Here is a 15,924-nt window from a genome sequence, read left to right as displayed (position 1 = left end):
ACAGATCTATCCCCCACTCCTCCTTCCCTATTCCAGTTATCCTCCAAGGTGCAGTCCGAATTATCTTTCTCAAAACCAAATTTGAGGGGCTTCCCTGGTGGCGCAGTGGTTGAGAATCTGCCTGCCAATGCAGGGGACACGGGTTCAAGCCCTGGTCTGGGAAGATCCCACATGCCGCGGAGCAACTGGGCCCGTGGGCCACAACTACTGAGCCTGCGCGTCTGGAGCCGGTGCTCCGCAACAAGAGAGGCCGCGATAGTGAGAGGCCCGCACACCGCAATGAAGAGTGGCCCCCGCTTGCCGCAACTAGAGAAAGCCCTTGCACAGAAACGAACACCTAACACAGCCAACAATAAATAAATAAATAAATAAATAAATAAATAAATAAATAAATAAATTTATTTTAAAAAAACCAAAAAACAAAAAACAACGAAATTTGATCAGGTCATTGTGCTGCTTAAAGGCCTCTTATGATTTTCATCACTTACAGCATAAAATCCAAATGACTTTACTTTAGAAAACCAGGCTCTTCTCTGTCTGGTTCCAACCCTCCTCTGAGTCTCTGTCAACCTGAATCCCCTACAATTGAGCCAGACTGATCTAGACCTTTGTGATTCTAGACCCTGCTCAAAGGTCCCCACGTCTGGAGGCTTCCTCACCTTGCAGTGGAGAATCAGTCACTTCCTCTGTTGTAACCAATTGTTCTTTTTACCCATTTCTATTTTACCATCATATTGATGGATCACATAATTTCTAATTCTACTTACTTTTGGTTCTCTCACTCACTTTTGGTTCTTTCTCTCTCCAGGCAAGAAACTTGGTCTTTTAATTCAGAAAATTATTTGAAATTTTACTTTAGGTTAAAAATGGGAAAAGATAGTTAGAATAATCCAAATGAGATGAGGGAGGAGGCTAGGGCGTACAGCCTAGAACATAATAGGTACTAAAGAAATGCTGGTTTAGTGCAGGGTTTAAAGCAAAATTTGCATCAAAAGTGAAATATAAATAACGGATTGCGTGAGATCTAGGAGACAGTGATGACTACGTCTTAGGTTAGGTGCAGTTGACCTAAAACACTACCATAGGAAGCTGTTTGGAGGCATTAGTCCCTACTGCTTTTGTCTCTAGAGATCATTAGTGAAGGAGTCAGTCATTGCTAAACGACTTTGTAATTAAAATATGTTAGTGTTGAATAACTGACTGGTCACTGCAGTAACTCTCTCTTGTTTTATGATCCTATTCATTTTTAATGTTGGCTACAAACTCATGTTTTATGTTAATGATCAACCTGCTTCGATATTAGCTGAGAGTATTTGCTTTAATAACATAAATATTTGATGATCCCAGATTCAGAAGGGTAGTTGAAGCTCAGGAGAAAACGAGGACGAGTGGGGAAAAAAAGAGGCAAAAGTTAGCAAACAGTCATTTTATTTTAGATCTTGAAACTTGTGCTTGACACCACTTGATTATACTTGCCTTTACAGATCTTCCAAAGGATGAAAAATTGTTTTTGGAATTTTATACTGCTAAAATTAAAAGATTGATTGGAGCCAGAGTACTTTAATGTCTCCATGCAAGCACTGAATTTATACGCTAATATCTGCATTTAGTCATTCGTTTCACACAGTTGATAGCTTTATTTTGCACCTCTGTTCTCCCAGGCATTGAGTACCTCTTTTGTTCCAGACATTGGGGTGGGAGTGGTGAACAGAACAAGGCCCACTCTTAAGGAGTTTGCATTCTGGGGACAGAAACCAATAATGAAAGTCACAAGTATGCAAAAAAATAAATAAAATCGTGATAATGCCATAGAGCTGACAAAACAAGACTGCATGTGGAGTAGGTAACCGGATTGGGTTACTTTGGATTGGGGGGCCGGGTCATTTAGTTTATTTGCACGGTTTTTGAGCATCCACTACTTGCTAGGCAGTGTGGTACAAACTAGGCAATACAGAGACCACTAACATGCAGTCCCGATTCTTAGATAGTTTTCAGTCTAGCAGAAATAAAATGTTTGGAAATCAATGATCATACTGGAACACGATGAACACTGGTATCAACCATCCACTGCTACAGACCACCCCCTGGGAGCTGTGCTGGACCCCAGAACACAGAGGAAGGGAGTGTAACAGCTCCTGGGGGGTCGGGGAAAACTTCCAGGGAGAGGTGGCATGAGACTTAACAAATGAGTAAGAATTACCACGGTTGTGAAGGGAAGTGGTAGTGCCAGGCTTTCAAATAGAAGAATTACCATTTGTGAAAACACAGAGGCAGTGTTCCTGGCAAGTGTGAATGGTTTGCTATTGCTGTAGCGTAAAGTGTGACTGTGAGTGTGTGTGTGAGTGTGTGTGTACACATGTGCACACAGGTATGCATACACCCATTGCTACCTGTGTGGGCACCTTTAAGGGAAACTGGTGCAGAAATAAGCCTAGAGAAACAGGAAGCACCAGAGAGCTGTGAGAAGGCTGTGTGCGGCAAGGTTAAGAACTGCATCTTCTAAGTCTGAAAATCATTTGGAATTTTACTTTAAGTTAAAAGCAGGAAAAGACAGAATAATCCAAATGTTACAGATTTTATGTACTGAGAAGATGTCAAAATTCATAGAGTTAAGGCGAAAAATGAAGTTTACAATTATTAAATCAACTTATATTTTAAAGAAAATATTCTCAATTTGCTCTATTATAACAGTCTTAAAATTTGTTTCAACCTGCAGCAACATTATTTTTCTATCTAAACTGCATAGAAGTTTCCTTTATTAAAATTTTGGCTAATTTAAAAAATTTTGAACCTTTGAAGAATAGGTTTGCAAGGCTTAAAGATTTCTTTAACATAGCTTGATAAAAAGGAGAGTAGAAAAATTTGGATGAAGAATACACTAAACCATCATCTGACACAGGTTTTTATCCCTGTGATTTATTTGACCTAAGAATGACACCTCCCCATGTCATCCTTATGACCTAAGGATGCTCTGATGTCTTTCACTTGAAAAGCCCATAATATCGAGCAGAATGCAGCGTGTGCTTCTGAATTGGCAGAATGGATAAACTCGAACCCACTTATACCAGCTTTCCTACCACAGTGCAATAAATGCATTGATGAAATGCTGGAGAGGGTGTGGAGAAAAGGCAACCCCCCTACACTGTTGGTGAGAATGTAAATTGGTGCAGCTACTGTGGAAACAGTATGAAGGTTCCTTAAAAAACTAAAAAGTAGAGTTACCATATGATCTTGCAATCCCACTCTGGGCATATATTTGGAGAAAACTATAATTCAAAAAGATACATGCATCCCAATGTTCATAGCAGCACTGTTTACACACAATAGCCAAGACATGGAAACAACCTAAATGTCCATCAACAGATGAATGGGTAAAGAAGATGTGGTACATATATACAATGGAATATTACTCAGCCATAAAAAGAATGAAATAATGCCATTTACAGCAACATGGATGGACCTAGAGATTATCATGCTAGGTGAAGTAAGTCAGAAAGAGAAAGACAAATACCATATGATATCACTTATATGTAGAGTCTAAAAAATGATACAAATGAACTTATTTACAAAAGAAACAGACTCACAGACAGAAAACAAACTTATGGTTACAAAGGGGAAAAGGGGCAAGGGATAAATTGGGAATTTGGGATTAACAGATACAAACTACTATATATAAAATAGATAAATATCAAGGTCCTACTGTACAGCACAAGGAACTATATTCAATATCCTATAATAAACCATAATGGAAAAGAATATGAAGAAGAATATCTATCTATCTATATCTGAATCACTTTGCTGTACACTTGAAACTAACACAACATTGTAAATCAACTCTACTTCAATTAAAAATAAATAAGTGCATTGATAAAAAGCCAGGTTTTAGGTAAGATTGCTCAGTAAAAAAATCAGGGCTTATGTTAAACATAGAGAAATAGAGTTAGGGCAAACCACTCTGAGCCTATGGACCTTTCTAAACAGAAATCTAACACAGACAACAATCCTAATAAGATATTAGTACAGTTAAAAAGAGATGCTGAGTTCTCACAGGGAGCTGCTGCAGCAGTCCTGGCCATCACCTACATCAATGTGGAGAGAGCCTGATGGGGGGTGTCGGGAGGGTGCAGGCCGCTGGGTTTGGAGACAAGGGCCCTGCATCACACGTCACAGGTAGAGAGGCGCAGGGTTTGCACAAAATACAGTGATGCTAAAGATGTATCGCTTTACGTTTGTGTCGCTTGCACAGGTTGGGAAGAATCGTCCCATAGGCACTTCCAAGGCAGAGCGAGTTTCCAAAATAAAGAAGGCGCCATGGCGGTGTGCGCCCCTTCAGGCTTGCTGCGTTCAGCTAGGCTGATGTGCTTTACGCTCAGCCGCTGCCGTTTTGGAAAAATCATCTTTAACTTCCCTGTTACGTTGACATCATTACCCAATTGAGCATCACATATGAGGCAATTTGCATTACGGAATTGTGAAGAAAGAGAACAAATTGCATTTGCATAATCCTCAAAATTCTCCACCTGATTTAAGTAGAGAAATGGTTTTTGAGGAACTACGACAGACAGGGATAGGGGAGGTATGAGTGTCAGTGTACAGCTGGTGTGTATTGTGGGTTAGGGCCTCTGGCTCACAGCATCCCTGATTGGTGCTTAGCGAATATTCGATGAGTGAATAAATGAATGAATGAATCGATGAGCAGCTCAAGGTAAAAGATATCCTTCAGGCTGCAGCGGGGACTCAAGGAAGCACTTGTCCTCTGAACGTCCCCTCTGATGTTTCCCCTTTCTGACCCCAGCCCGGAGCTCTTTCCTGGGCTCTACAAGCAGACAAGCTTCCCAACCTGGTCACACAATTGCCTGTCTGAGCGGCGGGATGCCCATCCCTGCCTGGCTACAGTGACCCTGAGAATGCAAGCTCCACTGTGGGGGACCCCAGGGCAAAGCCAGCGAGTGACCCAGGAAGCAGCTTGCAGGAGAGACGCAGATGGGTTGGCCAAGAGGGGCAGAACCCTGCAGTCCCCGTCAGATTCACAGGTGTGTCATCAGGTCACATGTTCCCCCGTTATTAGCACCATCCATGAAGTCAAAGAGGCCAAAGAGGCAGGATGCCCTCCCCACCCCCCACCCCCCCCACCGTGCAGGACACCCTCTGGCCAGGCTGTTCTTTTCTTTGAAGGCTGCACTTGATGTCGATTTGTACTTGATGCCACCTGATTTAAGGGAGTAAAGTTCAGGAGAGTTAAGGGTGGGCAGTGGGGGCCAGAGTGAGTCCTCCCTCCTGCCTGCACACCCAGGGCTGGTGCTCCTCCACTCCCGGCCTCACCCTAGGGTGCCTCGGTTGAGGCTGCTCTGTTTCCGGAGCAGGCTGTCCAGGGTTTCTCCGGATGCGCAGGTCTTGCAGCACCGACACGCCTGCAGTCTCCAGTAGCTGCAGCTGGAGGGCCGGCTACACTCACAAGTCTCCATTCTGTTCTTCATTTTCCAGTATGTTCTGTGGATTCATTATGATTTCCAGCCCCAGAGGAAGCCAGGCCTGCAGCATTCTCCTGGAATCCAGCCTGTAATGTTGTTTGTCAAGCTGCCATTTACAGCTTGGAAATTTTTTCTCTACTTTGCAGAAGCATGATGTGTCTTTTCACCTTAATCGTGACCCCTGATATAGGCCTGCATGGGGAACAGGGACCCCCATATTCCAACCCAATATTCAATATCTGAGCATGAGGTAGGCCTGCAAGGAAACAGGGACCCCCATATTCCAACCCAATATTCAATATGTGAGCACGAGGTAGGCCTGCATGGGAACACGGAACCCCCATATTCCAACCCAGTATTCGATATCTGAGGGTGACATAGGCCTGCACAGGAACAGGGGGCCACCCCATCGTTTCCAGCTTTGCCTTTATATAGTTCCGACCCCAAATTCCCTATATAAGTGTGATCAGTAGTACCTATATTGAAAATAGATTTTGGTAATCTTATCCATAGTTTTCATGAGAAATCAATGACTTGAGATAGGTTTATTCTCTCTGTCCATATATGTTACAGTGGGAATTAAGATGTCAAATTAACCCATTTTTCTTTCATCTCCTAATTTCATAATTTATTCTATATAAATGCATGATTTCAAGGCTTTTCATTTTTTTCTGTGTCAGAGCCTGTAGACAGGAATGTGCTGTAGATCTGCTTCCAGGGCAGGACAGTGCCTTACTCATATCTGGGGCTCCAGTCCCCAGCACAGGGGCTGGAAGGTAGGAGGCACTTCGTATAAAATGAGTTAAAACTGCAGCGAATTAAGGCCCGGAGCCCGGGGAATCAGGAGAGGGGGAATGACGGCAACTGCTCCCTGAGGGCTGCCACCAGAGACTCCCTACTCCGGTCCATTCTAAGTCAGGCACTGCATCGGAGCTTAATTTTGGTGCCATATCTATGATACTGTGAACAGTTCAATACTAATGCTGTGCAATTAAACCACTGGCCGTCTTGCCATCTTCTTTCATCAAATTTCTTGATAATTTGCCGCCAGCTCCCACTGTACGGAGTGCTGTTGCTGAGTCAGCTTTGGATCCTGTGCTCCAGAGATGTACAGTCCGAGCCATGCCTCACTTTCCTCCACCCCCCTCTGGCTTCCTCTCCCTCAGTCACCCTGGTCCCCTTGCCCTTCCGAGGCTTCTACCCTGGATGCCCCATCTGCCTGGAACGTTCTCTCCTCTCATCGCTGCCTGGCGAGGTGCCCCACCTCACTGAGGTCTCTGCTAGGAGCTGCCCTGTCCGGTGGACCTCTCTGAACACACGATGGAAACACCCAATTATCTATTCCTTTTTCCTGCTTTACTTTTATTTTTTAACACTTGATTGGTTCATTTGTTTACTCTATGTCTTCCCAGCACGAACGTGCGTTCCACCAGGACAGAGTTTCGCCTGCTTTGCTCATTGCCGTATCCTCAGGTCCCCAAAAAACGCCTCACGGACACTGGGAGCCACAGCAATGCTGTGGAGTAAACGAAGAAGGGAGGAGATTCACCGTCAAGCGGCTGCTGCGGCGGGAAGCCGAGGGAAGAGCCAGTTCATCCCAGGCAGAAGCAGGTGTCTGAGCAGGTTTCAAACGGTGGAAATCACTTAAGCCTGGAAAGGTGGTAAGGGAAGGGCGTTCTTCCTTCTGCTGCAACCCCGCTTGGACTCTACCATTTTCTAGCAACCCTCTACCACCACCCTGTTGCTCTCTTTCCCTCTCAGCTGAGTATGCCTTTGTGGCGTCAAAGGGCACAGCGGGTCCGCGTCAGCGTGGGCCTGGCCAAGGGCTGCTCATCACGTCCCGACACAGCACTGGGCAGAGCGGTTCTGTGACGCACACTGGACCACCCGGTGAGACACCGGTGCTCACGTCGGAAGTGTGGAAGCTCTTCGCTTCCGTACTTGTGGATAGAGACGTGGTCCTGTTCAGGCATAATTCCATTATCTTCAATTTGAACAAGTCTTCCCTCTGAATGTGAAGTACTTTGTACAGAGCAACTCCCCTCCTGTATCATCATCCCTCGGTTAGGATTCAGTGTAGGTGCAAACTGCTCCTGCATTTTCTTTTCTGCCATTAGCAGACTGATGAGCCTCCATGAATCATTTTAAAGTTTATTTGCATTTTCCTTGACGAAAGACAAGCAAAGGAAAATAACTGCAGTTTCCAGTGTTGGCTGGGATATTCTGAGCGCTTTCTGTAGGAAATTACAGGGATGTGATAAACAGACAGGAGCACTGCTCATTCCTCAGTTCCGATCACTTCACATCTCCTACCCGTGGAAGACTGAAGACCCTCCAACGGATCCTTGTCCTGACATTCTGTTATCCTGTCTTACAATGTTCATGCCAGAGCTTTAAATGTAAAGATCTCATGTAATCTTCTACATCAAATCCATATAATTTTATGCGCAAGTCTTTCTACTTTGCAAGGATGGGTAAATGTGTCTGTGGCTGATTCCCCACTCTGCCAATACTGACAGATGGGAAATGGTAACAACCTGTCTAATTCTTCACTACCGTGTTACATAATAGGTAGTTTACAGCAATTAAAAACACACACACACACACACAAACCCCGCATGTATCCACATTAGAAAAAGAAAACAAACATGGAACACAGATTAATTATGTAGTTATTAGCTTCTCAAGGGGGACTACACTTAACAAAAGGATGCACTACAGATTTTCTTTAAATAGTAAGCTACACTAGTGCATTGAAGATGTAATTAGATCTGCCTAAATTGGATTTGTACACATTTCAGGAACTGATTCATTGTGCACAGAAACAGCAAACCCATGTTTGCTTTGCTACACAAAGCAAAACCAGCAAATATGCATCAACTCTATCCAGAAGGTGCCAGACAGCTAAGATGTCTGGGAAACCCTGGACCCCTGACCATGCGTTTGGGTCTCGTCCAGACGTCTAGCACAACCCACTTGTGGTCGGGAGCCCTGCTAACACAGCAGGAGGGAAGAGGAGCAAACACACCGAGATATTCTCTGCTTGCTAAAACTCGTACCAACATTCCTTTCACTGCTTGTGGGCGGGCAATTTTAGAAATGACCACCTTCAATGAAAAGTTTGCAAATGATATACATCATTTTCATTAAGAGAGGTCATCAGGTGAAGATTTGTCACCGGAAATATGTACAAATCATCATGTTGGACAATCTACATTTAAAGGCCAAAAATGAATACTTTAAAATTAATCTGGAAGACCAGAAGATATCCAATACAAAGGAAATGCACTCCAAAACAGCACTGCTGTTAAGAAGGTGGGATATGAAATGCAGAAACATACCACCTCAGGCTCGTGAAATCAAAACAAACCGAAACAAAACTTTCCACAGTAGTTTAACTGGAGCTAGGAGCGCTCCCTTCACTAGCACCGCGCTGAGCTCACCTGCACAAAGCGAGCTGGGACTGTTTACCCCACAGATCGGGCTGCTGATTGTTTACAAAATCAGATTTGGAATTCCTGACACAAAGAACTGCTAGTGGTGTGAAGGGATACACCCACTTGTGCTAACTTTGTAGATGGACTCTGTAAGAAAAAGGAAACTAACCTAATCTAAATGAGAGGGTCGCGGGCATCACTTGGCATATATAGAACCACTAGGAAGCCTCAGCCGGCAGAGCTTCCCTGAGCCCTGGAAACACACTGGGGAGACCCATCGGTCTCGACTGAGGCGCAGGAGGGTGCGAGGCGGCGGCCAGGCCTGGGACGCAGCCTGGGCTCTTGCACAACTTGGTACGGTAAAATGGGAGGAATAATACTTACATTGCAAGGTTTTTTGTGTTTCTTTTGTTTTAATAAGAAATCAAAGAGTCTGATACGTGAAAGGTACTTAAAAAAATGCTAGTTCCCTTACAGTTCTGAAGAATTTACAAAACCGAGGAAATCAACACCAGCTTTTCACTGTCCCTGGCACTTGGGCACATGGCTTTGCACTGTCCTCTTGAGTTCATAAATTCTGTGCCCAGAGTGAGCTGAGCAAGCCGCTCTGTTAGATCCCGGGCTATCCCTCAGCAGTGCTCCACCCAGCCAGCTGACGCTGAGGGGAGAGCTTTGAAAGCCATGAGCGTGGTCATCAGATGCATTTACCAGAAAACTACAAGAGGAGAAATCTGTTTCCTTAGTCACCAAACATAAGAGATTATTGTGCACATGAGCAATGCACTGAATGCGCCCCCAATGAGTCACCTCTGGTTGGATGGACACGCCTGTGTGAAGAGCTGCCGTAATTTACAGTGTTTGTGGTGAGATACTTGTTTTTCTACGACAAAAGTACGATATGATCGCAAATGCAGCCTTTTCCAATACCCCCGGTTCAGTGCCCTTGTGCCCCCATTAGGCTCCACTGTATATGTTAGAGCCAGTGACTGTAATATCTGATGCCATTCTGTGTGCTGAGCCCAGGGCTAAGCACTGGCATTTAATCCTCACAACAACTTTATGAAGTAGCAGATATTACTACCCACTTTTAACAGATGAGAAAACCAAGACACAGAGAAGTGGTTTCCTGAACTCACTAGCAGGGGGAGTGCAGTTCTGGATGAGAACGATGAGAGCCTCCCCTTGGGGTGGGGGACAGAGAGTGGAGGACTCCGTGGGGACCCCAAGAGGTGAGGAGGCACCTGCCCCTAACATGCTGGCGCGCTCAAGGAAGCAAGTGGAAAGCGCGAGTGTCAAGGAGGTGAGTGCCCTGGAAGCTTGTCCAGGGGCCGGTTTGCCTAAATGCGCTCCCTGTCGGAAGCGTCGGTGTCTTCTACTTGCCAGAAATAGGATTAGTTAGAATGTGGGAATATCTTTCAAAGTGTTTAAAAAACCCCAAAATGGACAGAGTTATGAAAACATACGCAACTGTGATATGTGATTTACACATAACTCTTCAAAATTTACACCTCTGTGTTGTATTTGTGACCAAAAGTGTACAAAAGTGACTTTATTGTAAATTGTTGCAGACATTTAAAAGCCATTCCTATTACTATTTGGATGGCAATTCTTTAGATATGCTTCATCTTGGGAACTAAAAACACTGCTAGTCAGAATTGTGTTCTATGTATTCTGTTTGGTTAAATTCAGAGGATCGACAGAAATCAGATTAACTGTTTCAAAAACACATGCTAAAAGAATAAATACAATAGTCCCTAAATAATTAAGATTTCTCTTGGTTTTTTTCCAGTATTCTACAACTGATTGAACTTTTATAATATACTATATGAACTGACAGTGAAAAGAATTAAAATACACATGCTTTTCCAGCTTATTACCAAATAAGAAAAAGAAAAAAACAAAGGCTATACTTGATCTTTTTTTGTCCAAATAAAACACAACAGTCTTTGGAGAAAACACTGATGAAAAGAATAACATCAGTAAAACCTTAGACTCACAACACAGTCCAAATATTTTTAGGTAGGTTTTAAGATTACACTTTGGTTTAAAACATACACCTCGACAATTTATCACTATAGCACAAAAATAGGAGGATACGCAAACTCTCTCCCTCCAGAAAGCCATGTAGCAACGGCTTTCAGAGACCAGCCATCTGCAGCACTTACTACACTGCTTAACACAAAGGCCTCACTTGCATAAAAGGACTGGTTTCTACTTTGCTAAATCTAAAGGCATTCAAGACTGAGGGATACTCCTACATTGTTGGTAGGAATGTAAATTGGTTCAGCCAATTTACGGAGGTTCCTTAAAAAACTAAAAATAGAGCTACCATATGATCCAGCAACCCCACTCCTGAGCATGTATCCGGAGAAAACTCTATTTTGAAAAGATACACGCACCCCAATGTTCATAGCAGCACTATTTACAATAGCCAAGACATGGAAGCAACCTAAATGTCCATCAACAGGTGGATGGATAAAGAAGATGTGGTACATATATACAATGGGATATTACTTAGCCATAAAAAAAGAATGAAATAATGCCATTAGCAGCAACATGGATGGACCTAGAGATTATCATATTAAGTGAAGTAATCCAGAGAAAGACAAGTAACATATGATAGCGCTTATATGTGGAATCTAAAAAATGATACAAACGAACTTATTTACAAAACAGAAACAGACTCACAGACGTAGAAAACAAACTTATGGTTACCAAAGGGGAAGGAGGGGTGAGGGATAAATTAGGAGTTTGAGATTAAACTATACACACTACTATATATAAAATAGATAAACAACAAGGTCCTACTGTATAGCACAGGGAACTATACTCAATATCCTATAATAAACCATAATAAGAAAGAATATGAAAAAGTATATATATATATATATATATAGCTGAATCATTTTGCTGCACACTTGAAACTAACACATTGCAAATCAACTATACTTCAATTAAAAAATATACAAATAAATATCAAAAGTATTATGTTGAGTAAAAGAAGCCAAACACAAGACTATCTCTATAATGTCTCATTCTTTCACTCAACATAATGATGGATATAATTATCATATATATGACATATATGAAATATATATGATATATACAGTGGTACTTTTGTTACAGCAGCCCTCAGAAACTAATACACATGACAATATGTGTTTCTCAAAACTCATGAAACTATACACTTAAAATGGGTGATGCTTATTCTATGTAAATTGTATCTCAATAGACCTGATTAAAAACAAGGGCATTAGAGGAAAAAAAAAAAAAAGACTGAGGGGTAAAAGAAGACTTACAGATGGCCAACAGGTATGTGAAAAGAACTCGACATCACTAATCATCAGGGAAATGCAAATCAGTACCACAATAAGATACCACCTCACACCTGTTAGAATGGCTATTATATTAAAAAGCGAGAGAGAAGTGTTGGACAGAATGTGGAGAAAAGGGAACCCTCCAACACTGTTGGTGGGAATGTAAACTGGTGCAGCCACTATGGAGAACAGTATGGAGGTTCCTCAAAATATAAAAAATAAAACTACCATATGATCCTGCGATGCCACTTCTGGGCACACATCCCTAGAAAACTATAATTCGAAAAGATGCATGCATGCCGATGTTCATTGCAGCACTATTTACGGTAGGTAAGACATGGAGACAACCTAAGTGTCCACTGACAGATGAATGGGTAAAGAAGATGTGATGTGATATATATATCACACACACACTGGAATAATATTCAGCCATAAAAAGAACAAAATCTTGCCATTTGTGACAACATGGATGGCTCTTGAGGGCATTATGTTTAGTGAAATAAGTGAGACAGAGAAAGACAAATACTGTATGATTTCACTTATGTGGGACCCCTGAACTCACAGAAACACAGTAGATCGGTGGTTGTGCAAGTGTGGGTGGAGGAAATGGGTGAAGGTGGTCAAAGTGTACAAGCTCCCAGTTATAAGACAAATGAGTTCTGAGGATCTAATGTGCAGCATGGTGCCTAGAGCTAACAGTACTGAACTTTCCACTTGACTGTTTTGCTAAAAGAGTAGATCTTAGGAGTTCTCACCACACACACACACACACACACACACACACACACACGCACACACACACCACACACACACAATGGCAACCATGTGAGGTGATATACTGTTAACTAACTTCACTGTGGTAGTCATTTTGCAATATGTATGTATATAAAATTGTCACGTTACACACTTTAACTTTCACAATATTATATGTCAATTATATTTCAATAAAGCTGGCAAAATAAAAAGGATGAGCGATGTGTAAAACGTCTACATTTTTATCTACTCACATGCACTCTAGTTACTGAACTCTGGTCAGTTGTCCACTGCTCAGAAAGTTTTAAAAATCATGGTATTAACCAGCTTTTGGCTTTTGAATAACATGAGTTTCTCTGGATTATTTAGAAACTCATTAGCAATGACTGAATTTATATTTCAGAGATTTGGAGGATGTAAACCTCATATTTTGGATTCTTGACCTGGTTATAAAAGAAACCTTTTTACAAGATTCTTAATGCTTGATTTACTCATAATATATATCATTGGTCATGCAGTAAATCCAGCTTTTCATGCTCCCAGGTCTAAAAATCAGATTTATATTTTCGATCTAAAATTCCTAGCTGTAGTTCTGTATATGTACCCAAAAGCCAGCTCTGCCTTAAGACCTTGGCTCAGACCATTTGTTGTTATCCAAGGGGTGCATGAGGCTAAAAGCCCACTTGCTACCCAAACGGAACCTTGTAAATGGAACAAATCCCCAGTGGGCTCTTCGGTCTATCTGCTTTCTATCTTGGGTTTCAACATAGTAACCTTGACATTAGCAATATACCGCTGAGCATGATTTGTATGGAGACAAATTGGGATAGATTTGTTCCAGGTTCAAAAGCGATTTCTCCCTGTCACAGGGCAGAGACTTGATGAAGTCTTGTCACTCTAAGCACCACACAAACCAGCCTCTGCGAGCACAGGGGAAAGAGCAGCTGCCCAGGTTGTACGAGCTGACATCCTTCACTTCCCACCTTCAAGGTAAGAATACTTTTCTTGTATTAAATGTCCGCTGCTGTGCATAACCAATTTCTGTTTATGAAGGCACATGGCCATCTTACCCCACCCCCTCTTTCTTTCTTTTCCTCTCTAGTCAAGCAGGTTTGATGCAAAAAGTGAGTTGTTCCAATGTATAGTTCATTCAGACAGTGCTGAGACTGTCAAGTTTGATTTTTGGGACTGAGTGAGTGGGTCAAAATGGATGTAAATGAACCAAACTTTCAATCAGATGTGATTTGAGTATACACCGCTATAGTTCAGTTGTAATAGAAAGTATAAGAGTTTAAAAGGCCCAGAATAATTCAGACTAAAATATCTTGGGGTATTTTTCCATTTTAAAATGAATTGAGCAATTCTCTGTGGTTGAGGATTGACAGCATAATGGAAACAGAGCAAATTGCAGAACTTCTCACCAGGTAACTTCATTAGCAGCAAAATTCATAATGCAGTCTGTTGGTTGAAAAGAGCATGAAGCTTTCTGTTTTCCTAGGAGGTGCCATATGCTCATAGTTCTTGGCCGACTATACATAGTTACCGCTAAACTGTGGTTACTGGAAAACGCTCTCTCTCCTGTAACTTATAGCAATATTGTAAGAGACCTCAGAGATGCTGATTCTTCTTGTAATTTACTACCATAGAGAAACATAATTAAACCTGCTTCCAAGTATTGCCTTCTACTTATGATGCAACTATAACACATGATACTGCTACGTAATAGCAATCTAGAATATTTCTATGTATTCTTGGGGATTGACTAAAGGTTAAAACGGCAGGCAAACGTTTCAGTGACCTTTGAAACTTTTATACTTAAGAGAAACTCTCTTTTTTCTAGAGATAACTTTTCGTGGGACAAAACGCATTGCATAAATATTATAGACAATTCTTGTATTATGTAAACTTTATGTACATTTTTGTTCATATGTTTCACTTACCAGAATCAAGAGGCAACTTGAGGCCAATTTTGTGTGCTCGGGGATGGTGGAAAACACTGACAAAATCAAGCAACCAAAGACAAGGAGAAAACTGTAAAACAACAAAAAAAGAGAAATCTGATGAGAACTTTGCCTTAGCATGACAGACTTAAGTTCTTATTTCTAATGGATAAAACACCAGATCCATTTGAATTGGCATTGATTAAATCATAACAGCCCTAAAAGGGACTAGCCATTTTGAATATCAAAATACAATGTGATGTCCAATGCAAATGGGGCTCCTTTGCAACTGTACTGATGAGAAGAATGAATGTGTGTGTGCATGTGTATGTATGCGTGTGTGCGTGTGTGTTGCGTGCTATACTTAAACGTCCACAGCTAAGAATCTGCGAATCTCCTATAAAGGGCTTTCCCAAGCAGGGGTCCTGAAAGGCCCAGATGGGTTTTGTTCTCCTGTTCTGGAGCACATGCGGTAGCTGCTCTCCTGTCAAAGGAGCAGACTCACGCTCCCGTTCAGCAGCTCTGGTGAACTGTCAAGGGTTCTAAGTGGTTACTAAGCCACTGGCTCCTTTTCACAGTCTAATATTGTTCCTGGATTCTCATTTGCCATTTCTTTATAGTAATAATAAGAATAGAAAATGACTTCCTCTGCTACCCATGTGCTTTCCATTCCCTTCCCGTCAAACCCCTAGAGAAATGCCCCCAGCTCTACTTGTGCTGCAGTGACAGAGAGCATTTTCTACTAGCCCATCTACAGACATTTTTATTCCTAGAAATACGGAACTTCTGGAGTCCAGGGAGGTGAGCCGAGTTCCCAAAGTAAACATCTAATAAAAAGGGCAGGCTTGGTTTTAAAGTTGAAGTTACTAATCCCGAAATTAAAAAAAAAAAAAAAATCCCAATATCTATTTTCCCTAAAAGTCATATTTCTTACTTTTACTCACATCATACTCATCTTTTACTCAACAATCTCCTGTAAAACATCGGCTCTGTGTTCTTTAGTACA

General features: G+C 42.0%; 1 protein-coding gene across 4 annotated transcripts in view; it reads right to left on the bottom strand.

Annotated features, from left to right (window-relative positions):
* The window catches only part of KCNQ5 (potassium voltage-gated channel subfamily Q member 5), a 567,647-nt gene that overhangs the window by 183,365 nt on the left and 368,358 nt on the right, over nt 1-15,924 (bottom strand). For all 4 annotated transcript variants that reach the window (XM_082405058.1, XM_082405060.1, XM_082405059.1 and 1 more), the window contains exon 2: nt 14,919-15,009. In XM_082405058.1, the coding sequence (XP_082261184.1) occupies nt 14,919-15,009 (91 nt within the window). The remainder of the gene's footprint in view (nt 1-14,918; nt 15,010-15,924) is intronic.

Source organism: Balaenoptera borealis (assembly GCF_965194805.1).
Source record: "Balaenoptera borealis genome assembly, chromosome: 9".
Lineage (NCBI taxonomy): Eukaryota > Metazoa > Chordata > Mammalia > Artiodactyla > Balaenopteridae > Balaenoptera > Balaenoptera borealis.
Note: the sequence above shows the minus strand (reverse complement) of the source record. Positions and strands in the feature narration are given on the sequence as shown.